General features: G+C 30.8%; 1 protein-coding gene across 1 annotated transcript; it reads left to right on the top strand.

Annotated features, from left to right (window-relative positions):
- The first annotated feature begins 124 nt into the window (after positions 1 to 124).
- Positions 125 to 9,587, top strand: LOC143045896 (protein BUD31 homolog). The gene is made up of 4 exons (XM_076218724.1): positions 125 to 283; positions 5,440 to 5,562; positions 7,111 to 7,277; positions 8,873 to 9,587. The coding sequence occupies exons 1-4, from the start codon at positions 190 to 192 to the stop codon at positions 8,921 to 8,923; spliced, it is 435 nt and encodes a 144-aa protein (XP_076074839.1). The 5' UTR covers positions 125 to 189; the 3' UTR covers positions 8,924 to 9,587.
- Positions 9,588 to 12,953: the final 3,366 nt, after the last annotated feature.

The following is a 12,953-nucleotide window of genomic DNA, read 5'->3' as shown; positions in this document are numbered from 1 at the left end:
ATGTATGAAAATATATTAAAACGATTAATTAATTTTGTTTAAAATCATATTGACTGTAATATTTATAATTTACCACATTAAGTCTGCTAAACTTTAGCGTTTTATATATATGTACCGGAAATAAACACTCTTTTAGTGTAACCAAAACGTATTGTCAATCCTTCCTGTCCATATTTCATAAACATCAAAATGCCGAAAGTGAAAAGAAGTAGAAAACCTCCACCAGATGGATGGGAATTGATAGAACCTACAATAGACGAGTTGGACCAAAAGATGAGAGAAGGTAAACGTAAAGGGAATAAAGAAATTGAAAATACTGATTCTACATATAACTCTATAGGGTTATTTACAGAAAATAACGTGTGTGTTATTACAGATTTTCTTCCTAAAATTTTCTAAATCTGTAATAACAGAATAACTTCTTCTTCTTGTCTCCGTATGAATCTCCTTTAAATAGGAGCACCACCATAGTTATGGCGTATAAAGGAGGACATTTGGAGCCTGTATCGGTACAGATTAATGTGAGCATTTGCCTACCCAATTCCCCAGCCAGGCCGTGACGGGTCTTATTACCAGAAAGTTAACCTTCCCAAAACATAAATACAATGCAATCAAATAAAACATACGAACTCACACACTCACCTGATTCGCTCAGTCCTCAAAGTATAAAAAGTTTTTTTTTCTATGTATCAAATATCCGTTTTTAATATCTGTGTGTTTTGAATGGGAGAGGGTCACCCCGGATGCCCCACAAATGCCTTGGCAAAATACGTCTAAGGTAATAACGAGGAATCGGTTAGGACAAAATCTATCAAAACCGACACTACCAAATGCCCTGCTGTATCAAGGTAGAGGAAAGCCGAAAATCCTACTGAATAGGATCTCGGAAAGAAACTACCGAACCATTAGGAGAACAGCAAGAACTCTCAGACTTCAAATGATAGGTCTGATAGTTTCCTATGGAAACTACTAATGGTTCCCATATGGGCAGAGCACGTGTCTCAAACATACCTGAAAATATCTGCAGAGGTTTTCCTCAACAAGAAAATAATGACCGAAATTGAAAGTATATATTCTATGGATGATAAAATGCATCCAAGAAAGCAATTTAGAAGACTAATTTGGATGTTGTTGATGGATTCTCTCTGCAAAAATTTCACGTCCGTTCTCATCGACACCCACAAGAAGAATAACATATGTTTGATATTTGTAAAATTATTTCATTTATAGTGGGCTCTAGGGAACTCTTGAGACTTTGCGCAGAAACTAAATGCATAGCCTTGATAACTAATTTCTTAATTATATTAATACAGTTTTGATTAACCATGGTAAATCAATGAGACGAGGCTATTAAGGGATAAACTTAGCTGTAATAACAAGGCTTAGTTATTAAAGGAATGTAACTTATTATATAAGACACTTGGGAATTACTGAGAAACTTGCGCAGAACCTCAATACATGCTCTGGTCATTATTTCTTACAATAAATTAAAATACATTGTAATAAAGCATGATCTATGTCTGAGCAAATCCTTTGAAGTGATATAGAGAAGCTGTGATAACACCCTTTAGTTATTACAAGCATATTTTTTCTGTGATAACATATAGGTGTATTATGCAAAATGGCAAACTATGAACTGTTATATCTTTCAATAGTTAAGTATACATATAGACAAAAGTAATATCAATAGAACTTTTACAAATTTTAATGAAACTAATAATGTATATTGTCCCTTTGAAACATGTAACATACGTATGTTATCACAGTTCTTTGATTTTTAAGTCTACAATAACAAATGTATGTTATTTTCCTGTAATAACCCTATAGAGTTATATCCCTGACTGTACACTCTACTCTGTTAAATTTAAGAAATCTACCATGTCTCATGCAGTCGAATTCTAGTCAAATCGGCACCTGGTTAAATCAGCACTTGATTGTTGTCATGTTGTAGTTTAACATAGTTTTAAGCAAAAACAGTAAAATGAAGTAATGGGTTGTCCAGAATTTTTTCTGTATTTACACAAGAAGAGTTGAATAAGAAGAGGTTGGGCCACACTAAAAAATATTTTGGTTTGCCCAATCCCTACCCAAAGGTCATGAAGGTAGAGACAGTGGGTAATTACATTGTAAGAAGCCAATTTCTTTTTTTTATTTAAGAAATCTTGAAAAATGGAAGTGTCAGATTTTTTTTTTATCATGCCATATCTGATTAAAAAAAAACTTTTTCTAATCAAGGCAATAAAAGATTGTGAGTAGGCAGCTATTTTCTAGGTAGTTAGGGTTAAGGCAAACAAACATATTCTTTTTTATGGCTTTGTCCAGAAATATTCACTTAATTTTATTCACATTTTTTTGGGATATATATATTTTTTTTCTCTCTCAACTAAACATGCTAAATGTGTATTTGAAATTAAATATATGAGGTATTGGATATTTTTTATGCATTTTTTAACCAGTTGAACATTTTACAGGATTGTTGGTTTAATGCTGTTTAAAATTCCTGATAAAAAACACCTTAATTGCTAATTATTTTGCATGAAAGTTTGAATTATTGAAAGGGATGCATAGTTTTCCGTTTAATTGCCTCTATTATTGTCTCAGTGAAATTGTTTGCCTTAAATTAATGGAGAATAAAGGCTTTTTCCCCTGGAGAAAAATCCCAATTTGAAAAAAAAATGGCTTAAAATTATTCCCAAAAAGACAACTTTTTTCCCAAACAGTGCAGTCTCAGTAGTAATTGTGCATGGATACAAACTGAAAAACACTCATTTAAACCATTTTCATGCCTAAAATGACTATATGTGCAGATTTGAAGGTCTATTTATGTATCATCACTGACAATAAGGGGTCTTATTTCAAATTAGGGTTTACCTCTCAAAAGGGGGTCTGCAAATTGAAGTTCCAGTCAAATTCATCTTTCATTATAAATTTCCCAATTTTATAAAAATGACGCATATTTTCCCAATAAAAAAGGGTAGAGGTAGTTTTGAAAAAAGCCAACAATATCACTGTGTCTCATTGTTAAACAACAACTTGGGTAAGGGCTTCATCATGTTCATAATCATATTGTTCCTTGTGAAGTTTCTGAAGAATAAAACATCAACAACTACCTGTATACTGTTGAGTTAAAACACCAAACATATTTAACTATATACTTGAATAAAGTTATTAATTGATTGAAAAAACTGCAGTCATAGAATGTTGGGAAAACTTCAAATTAAATAATTAACTTTTGTATTCTAACCGCTGCTTGATGCCTTTTAACAATGTTTAACGTTGTAATGCATAAAAATATCCAACCTTAAGAATAAATCATGAATTTAAACATTTTTAGAATTATTTTTATATATATATATCAAATATTATTGGATGACGAATTGACTTTAAATAGGTGCCGATTTGACTAGACACCGATTTAACCAGGTGCCGATTTGACTTTTTCTATGGGTGCCAATTTGACTTGTACCCATGCAGTCATGGTCTGCAACACAACTTATAAAAGTTTAATGTGTATATACAGGTATGTTGGTGGAGACAGAATCAGGTGTTGAAAGTGATTGTTAAGCAATGTGAAAGCTCCCTTTTTTTAGAAAAAAAAAATCATAATTCATATGCAAGCAGGAACGAAATTTTATTCAACCCCTTACTGCCACCAATAATTTTATATGGTTGCATTTTGGTGTGCCAGAAAATATGGAATCCAAAGATATGGCATCAGGTGTGGTCACCCTAAATACATGTTTGCCCAGACTGTTCGCCCTGAGTGTCTGTTCGCCATGGGTTCGTCCTCCCTACTTTTATAAAAAATTATTAATAATACAGGTATTTAAGTTTAATAAACTTATTCGAATTATTAAATGGTACTTTATATGATTGAAAATCATGAAAACACATGGGTAATTTAAAATTGATGGGTTGTTTTGGGGGATAATTATTAATAATAATTGTCACTAATTGTTGTACACATGTTGTACAAATATTATTGTCTTCTGTGGATTAATAATATACATGTAAACAACCTTTTGTTTGGATAAAGTTCATTTGTAGTCAGCTTGGAATGAGTAAAAACAATGATGTACGAATTGAAAAACATGAAAAGGATTTAAAGTTCATTTATTTTATTGACTGCATAAACATGATAAATCAAATTATTAAAATTGTTAACAAATATCAATAAAGATATTAAAAACATTGTATTTTGGTATTCTTCTATGCAAATCTAAGGAAAATAATTATTTGGTTACAGCATTACCAGTCAGGGGACTTATTTAAGTACCAAATTAGAATTTTTGTCACAAATTGTGATTTTGTAGTTTTACCAAAATTTTAAACACATACATGTACACATGTCATGCATGTAGGTTTAAATTATATCTTTTCATTAGAAAATTGAAAAAAAAAATACCTTTTTGCTTCTTTTAAGTAGCAAGGTTTATGCCTTTAATGCTATCATTTAGCTGCAAATTCTATTTTAGTTGAAAAAAATGCTATAATAATGGCTTTACATATAATGAACTGATACATGTATATATACATGTATATACTTTCTTTTCCCAGCAGTGGAAGTATTTTTCCTGTGAAGTTCAAGGTTTCATCTTTCAGATTATAAATGTAATAAAATTCACCTGTTCCTGATAATAATTTCAGGGGTGTTGAAATTAGTGGGGGTTATTAAAATAGTGATACTTAAGAAGTGATTTTTGAAAAGGAAATTGAGGTATGATACTTAACAAGTGATTTTTATGTCATTATCCTAAATTCGGGTCAAGGTCATCACCTGAAATGACCTGGTCATCCTATCAACACAGGTGTTGGTTCTGATAATTTTAGAAACATAATTAGCCCCTGGATCATTAGTATTCTATATTTAAAGCTACAATAAAATTAAATCACTTCTTCTAGTGATTATAAAGTTGTACTACTTAAATGGGAGATTATTAAAGAAAGACAACTCTTACTTCCAACCTTTGTGGAAATATGTTACTTGAATCAGTGATTTAGAAAATCACTCATTTAAGTAAGTCCCCTGACTGATTACAAATAATCGGCTAATTTTTCAACAAACTTACATGTACTCTGTTCAAATAATTAATAATCTGCAAATAGACAACTTCAAAAAAAAGCAGGACGAATGAACCCTGGGGAAACATTTTTAAGATCATCCCTTGCCAGACATTAAATTGCATGTACAATGTTCCAACTGATGTGTGTGTAAAAAATGAACAGAAATTGCATGCTTATGACAATGTCAGAAATCCATGGCTTTTGGTTCCAAGAACGACTAATACTTTCATGACCATTGACTATAGAACTGAATTACATGAATGGTATTTGCATATATATGCATGACAGCATTGATAGGTGTAAGTATTAAGAATTAAGTATTAAAACTAACATAATACATGTAAAAGTATACATCAATGTATGTTGTAATTACAGCTGAAACAGATCCACATGAGGGAAAAAGAAAAGTTGAAGCTTTGTGGCCAATCTTCAGACTGCATCATCAGAAATCACGATACATATATGACTTATTTTATCGCAGGAAAGCAATCAGTAGAGGTAATGATTTAAAATTGTACATTTGCAATAATAAGGATAGTTTTAGTTACTGCACACCATACATCTTAGCCAAATTAATGAGACTAGAATAGGAAACACTTAGTATGCTGCAGCAAACCAAAACACTACTTGTAAAAAATATTTGTTGTTTCCTAAGTACGAGCATATTTTGCAAGCATAGAGATACTGGTAAATTAAAGTTAATTTGGTTACTAGAATGTATAAATAATTAAGTGACAGGCAGACTACCAAAAATGAAACTATGCACCTCATTGAAGATTAAGAGTAAAATAAATGCTCCTTCATTTGGTGTTGTGTGTTGTCCTAATGTTGTATTCTGACAAACTCTCTACTACTCCTTCATTTGGTGTTGTGTGTTGTCCTCATGTTGTATTCTGACAAACTCTCTACTACTCCTTCATTTGGTGTTGTGTGTTGTCCTAATGTTGTATTCTGACAAACTCTCTACTACTCCTTAATTTGGTGTTGTGTGTTGTCCTCATGTTGTATTCTGACAAACTCTCTACTACTCCTTCATTTGGTGTTGTGTGTTGTCCTCATGTTGTATTCTGACAAACTCTCTACTACTCCTTCATTTGGTGTTGTGTGTTGTCCTCATGTTGTATTCTGACAAACTCTCTACTACTCCTTCATTTGGTGTTGTGTGTTGTCCTCATGTTGTATTCTGACAAACTCTCTACTACTCCTTCATTTGGTGTTGTGTGTTGTCCTCATGTTGTATTCTGACAAACTCTCTACTACTCCTTGTTGAGAAATGTTGTAGTAATGTACAGGTTGTCTCTCTTTCAGTTAGTTTAATTACTCCATATTGTGATGTTTGTGAGAAAAAAGTATGGTTAGTGATTTTTCTTTTCTCATTTGTAAGACAAACAGTTGAGAATATGTTATGGAACAATAAGTAATTATCTGAAACATCAACCTAAACACTTATTTTATCTGCAGTATATCTCTATACTTACACATGCATTAGGTATAAAACCACTAATTCATAGCCCCATTGCTTTCTATGTTAAATTCTAAAAATTAAAATTTCAAGCATTAATAGGCTACTTTATCTTAAGTTCAAATAAAGTGGTAGTTATTTCATGTCAAAACTATACATGTATACCTTATCCTGACTTGTGAAAAAATTAACATACCTTTTATTGCATATTAGAGCGTACTGGTTCCCATAGGTTTGATAGTACAAAAACAGGAACTTCTGATCTGAACATGTACATGTATCATTCAAATAAATCTACAGTGATCCCAAGTCCCCAAGTTTTCATTTGATACCACAACTTTGAACTAACCAAATATACCTGCTATTACTGGTTACAAAGATACAGCTTTGCGTTTGAACTATTTTGTTTAAGATATGTACTACTTTCTTGTATGTTCTTTCCGACAGGGCCTACACTAATGGTTCTATACCATTACGGAAATAAGAATTTTTTACATTATAAAAATCTTAACAGATAAGTTACATGTAGGATCTGTATACATAGAGGATTGATATACTTTAAATTAATTTCTTTCTGTTTTCAGAGCTATATGATTATTGTTTAAAAGAAAACATGGCAGATAAAAATTTGATCGCAAAATGGAAAAAACAGGGATATGAAAATTTATGCTGTTTACGTTGTATACAAACTAGAGACACAAACTTTGCAACAAACTGCATTTGTAGAGTACCCAAGTCTAAACTTGAAGCAGTAAGTACTAAAAATATAAAGTTGTAAATGTTATTTAGTAGACTATTATAATACTGTCACCATCAGTTAACTTTTGCAATGAACATTTGTCTGACATCCAGAAGTTATGACATAACTAGTCAAAGGAATACTTTCACGCATGCGTAGAACACAATACAGGAAGCACCTGTTTAACTCGTGAAAGTTTTGAATAAACACATTAAAGTTCTTTATTTTAAATGGAAATTGTCGAAAGTTTTTTGATGAAAATTTAAATCAAATATGACGAAAATGCCTTCGAATGACGAATCTACGACAAATGAACTTCAGATCGTTGGAAAAATATTGAAATTCAAATGCGAACTGACCGGGTTGTTACATTTTTGATTAATTGACGAAACTAAACTCCTAGCTGGTTGTTGAAATGACTTGCCGACTGACTGGTTTTCCTGGGGAAATAATTATGGGGTTTAATAATAATTAACGGATTAGTGACCCATCCGATGGCGATAAGCGGATTAGTTGTAATCACAACTTGTAACACCTGTTAAAAATGTTAATTACCTGGAGGTCATAAACTTGTCAAAAACATGAAGACAGGTAGATTTATAGTTTTTATTGCGAATTTTTTTTACACTTTCAAAATTAAAGTGACGAAATTGATTTGAAATACTTTCGTCAATGAGAAAACCCTTTCGTAAAATACGAAAGTGACGAGCGCTAGCAAAATCACTGGTTATGTTTACTGTTTCTCTGTAAACCGAAACATTTCTACTACAGATGACTTTTGTCATGTTTTGTCCTTTTAAGCAAATCTGCAGCACTATGTGATTGTTTGTGTATTTATATGATATTTGATACAAATTTAACTGGTTCCCAAATATAATTCTAATGTTTCATCTCATACTTGTGGATAAGAATATGCAATTTAGGAATATTTTCCAAATCGTTGTTTATATTGCAATGTCAATTTTCTCATATTTGAATTATGACATACATTACTGAAATGTTGCTGATACAGAATAATATAATCATCAATAACTGTAAATTCAGAAATTATTGCGTGCATAATTATTAATGCGATGCAATTTTTTTTTGCGATATTGAGAAAACTCCTAGTTTATTCATATAAAAAATTCAAAATGTGAGATTAAATTATTGCGATTATAATCCTGTCGCATTTTTCGCAATAATAAAAACATCGCAATAATTTTTGAATATACAGTAATCAATCAATCATTACTCAAATGAAGATCCAAATTACAAAAAGTCCATGAGAAAGAGATGATGCATGGACTTGTTATATTGTATCAGCACATTATACACAACATATATCACACTAATGGTGATAATGAAAATTACATGAACAAAATGAATACAGATTCAAATGAGGTTGAAAAATTTACTTGCAAGCATGTAATACATCAGTTATATTCTGAGCTTATTTGACAAAATTGAATCAAACTGACTGCTAACATTTAGCTAAATGTTGTTTCAATAACAGGCTTTTATAAATATTCAAAACAAAATTAAGATCAGATCAGTAATTTGTTTTGGATCTTAATCCTAGCTAATACCCATTTAAAGAACATCATTTATTTTTCCTATTTTTTCAGGGCAAGATTGTTGAATGTATACACTGTGGTTGTCGTGGATGTTCAGGTTGAAACCTGTGTAAAGAAGACATAGAATTAACTTCTGTGACATTGAAAAGAGAGAGTAATCTACAGAAAAAAAAAGATTATACAGTTTCACTGATTTATGCTGTATATAAGATACAATATCATCATGATCATGCAGTATTCTGTTTCTGCAGATAATAATGATTTATTAAACTAATCCACTTTGAAATAGGATATTAAGTGCATATATGCATTTTGAATAATTTAAAGGGAATAATGTGGTCTATTCATTCATTATTTTTGTTAAATCCATCAACTTTTCTAGTTTGCCTTAAAAACTGTTTAATTATGCACTGTTTTATTGATTAATTAATGTAAATATGTTTGATGCATAGACCAATAGGGATTGATCATGTTCACAAAAAAATACCACTTATTTCTGTATTGCTACAATTTAAATAGCTTCAGAGAAAAACAGTACTATTGAATCATATTTGAAAACTATGATAAATTACAGTGGGTTTATTGGATATTTTTATAGAGGAAGTTTTTAATGTATTTATGATTTAAAACAATTATTTGATAAGAAAAAGTGAAATGTAATGCTACTGAAGCATAAAATTTTCATATGTACATGTCAAAGTAGAACTCTTTTCAATGCTAAGAAAGACACTTTTTTGTTTTTGATCATTAAAACTGTCATCAAATTGTATACAATCCTTATATTTGGGCCACATTTTGTCTTTAAACTTTGAGTTGTTTCTATAATTTGCAATTTTATCAAATTTATTTTGAAACATAAACCAGACAATTATACAATTATAATTATACAATTATAAACCAGACAAATAAAAATAATATTTTGATCACTCATTTTTTGGTAAATTCGATTCTTTAGATATACATTTGTGTATTTCATGATTTTTTTATGATGTTGTTCCATCAGTTAGTCCATTCCAATTATTTTTTACTTGACTCCAATGTAGGATGACATCTTCTTCAGCATATATATTTCATTTTGTGTGTTTATATGTAAATGGTTTTGTAAATAAACAATGAAACATTTACATATTTTGAGTAATGATTTCATACCCTAAGTCCCTTCAATTCCCTTAAATGCTATGAACTGTTCAAAAAAGAATGTATTAAAATATGAAATCCTGAAAAATATTGCTGCAAGTATTTGATGGGGTCCTACTGTAATACCTTTATCTAAGTAAATGTTCAAGTGGTCACAAGACAGATTAGTGCAGTATTCTGAATGTGACTAGGATTGTAAAGTTTTTCAGTTCTATCATGACATTCATGGTATACATATGAATGTTTTAGTCTTGTGTCCCAGTTGACAGATCCCAAATAAATTTAACATATTGTATGTTGATAAAAACAAAGCATATTGCTGTGTGTTTGTTTATTCTTCATTGGATACAGGTATAGGGGCGGGTTGAAATCTCACAAAAATGTGAAACTAACCACACATGTGCGCCTGTCCAAAGTCAAAAGCATCTGCCCTTTGTTAGTCTTCTATGTTTTCATCCCCCTGCAGAAAGAAGGGGGCATTAAGTTTTATCTTTGTCTGTATGTCCTGAAAATGGTTTCTGTTGTACATTTCCTCAACCAAATGCTATGAAACTTGTATATAGTGCTTATAACAACAAAACACAGTTTTAGTTTGAAACCATTGACCATTCTAGAGTTATGCCCCTTTACAAATGGAAAAAGTGCTGAAATTTTCCTTTCTGTTCTCCAACTTTAGTTTACCTCAACCAAATGTTATGAAATTTATACAGAATGCTCAGTACTGTAATTTCAGAAATTATTGTGAAAAATGCGTCAGGAATCACAATAATTTTAACTTGCATTTTTATATGACTGCCAAAATTAAAACAATTTCGATCGTATTTGGGTTTCATGTCGTTGTCATCGTTGACGTCAACATCATCCAAAGATGGGAGATTTCTGGATAATAACTTTAGTGTAAGTAAATAGAAATCAACAAAATTTTAACACAAGGTTTATAACCACTCAAGGAAGGTTGGGATTAATTTTGGTGTTTTTTTGGTCCCAACAGTTTAGGAATTAGGGGCCAAAAAGGGGCACAAATAATCATTTATCTTGGGTTTTTGCACAATAACTTTAGTATAAGTAAATAGAAATCTATGAAATTTAAACACAATGTTTTTGACTACAAAAAGAAGGTTAGGATTGATTTTGGAAGTTTTAGTCTCAACCGTTTAAGAATTAGGGGTCAAAAGGGTCCAAAATTAAACTCTGTTTCAATTACTGGAGTTCTTTTATAAGCTGAATCTAACAGTGTATTTAGATTCTTAATTTTTGGTGGAAGAAGACTCAAGTCTTCTGAAGGCCAATGGTGCCGACTTTAAAATCATTGAATTCTCCGTATGCCGCATTCGTTTCTTTGTATTACAATTTCATAACAACTGCTGATTCCTGACACCGATTTTTACACATGATTTAGCAACTGAATCATTTAATTTGTAAATTAGGATTGAAAAACAATCACCATCGTAAATATGTACCCTTTTATTTATGTAAATTATTAGATTTCATCTCATCTACATGAACGTTATTTGTTTACTTGTAACCGGATGATTTTACTGTAGATATTTGAAGTACGTATGCGTGAATTTGGTATCGGGACAACTAGTCCTGTTTACATGTTCGCCCTTGAAGTTACGAATTTGCAGACAAAAAGATCTTGTTTTTAATAAATAGAAAGGATCTATTTCTTATTAAATTGTTGTCTTTATTCATATTTTCCCTTTGTGATGTGAATTAGATGCCCTTCTACTTCAAATGGTTTGAATCTATTTATAAAATTATTCAAGACTCAGTTGACAAGAGCAGTACGTTGCTGTTGGGAGAATTTTGACTAAACTCTAAATGCTAATAGAATAAGAAATATAAACTAAACTGAATGTACATCCTTCTGAATAATTTGTTGCAATATAAATATAAATCCCTATTGACAAGAGAAATCTGACTTTTGTCCGAAATATTTGTTTCAAATGTGCAAAGGTAATCACGGGTGCCGGCCATATTGGTTTGTTTACAAATATGTGAAGAAGCCTCTAGAACCATGACCTAAAAATAAATAGTCTTCTGAAAACGTAAACTTTATGCAATACTATTTTATCAATCATGATTATTTTCATAAATTTAAATTTGATTATTTAAAGAAATAAAATTATAACAATTACGATTTTAGATTCGAGATTCTACACAGACATGCTTTGATGTATTTATAGCCAAATTAGTTTACCTGTGTGAAAATGTAAATAATGGTCGAAATGGATATTAATTTGTTTACTAAACAAGTAAAGACATACTATGGATGGAAGATAATAATTCACATAAACATTTCAGGACATTTGATTTATTTTAATAAATTTTCAGTTATTTAGTATTTTGTAAAAAAGGGGGAGGTTTTTTTTACATGTCGCGCCGTATCTCAAAAACAATTTATGATTATTGCTTAAAACTTTACACACTTCTTTCTTATATTAATCTAAAGATCTGTATACTTTTTGGTTTTCATTCAAAATTTTATTTTAGTGATATTTAGTTTTTTGGAAGAAAAAAAGAGGGGGGGGGGGTCATATGTCCCTCCGTATCTCAAAAACAATAAATGGAACAAAGCAGCCTGGGTTAGTGGGGCTGCTTTTATGGTAATTCAAATTACCTTTTATTCACCTTCTTCCACCTCAGAGCTATCAGCTCTTTGATTTGTCCTATTTTCAAATTGGGCTTCATTAAGGTCCACAGGGTCCAAAATTACACTTAGTTTTATTTTAACAAAAATTTAATTCTTGGGGTTATTTGATATGCTGAATCTAAACATGTACTTAGATGGTTAATTATGGACACAGTTTTCAAGTTGGTCCAAATTGGGGTCCAAAATTAAACTTTGTTGATTTCAACAAAAAATGAATATATGGGGTTCTTTGATATGCTGAATCTAACCATGTATTTAGATTTTTGATATTGGGGCACCTTTATCAAATTGGTCCACATTGAGTTCTAAAGGGTCCAAAATTGAACCTTATTTGATTTC

The sequence above is a fragment of the Mytilus galloprovincialis genome, chromosome 9 (genome assembly GCF_965363235.1).
Source record: "Mytilus galloprovincialis chromosome 9, xbMytGall1.hap1.1, whole genome shotgun sequence".
Lineage (NCBI taxonomy): Eukaryota > Metazoa > Mollusca > Bivalvia > Mytilida > Mytilidae > Mytilus > Mytilus galloprovincialis.
The sequence above is the reverse complement of the archived record's forward strand: the minus strand, read 5'-3'. Positions and strand labels throughout refer to the sequence as shown.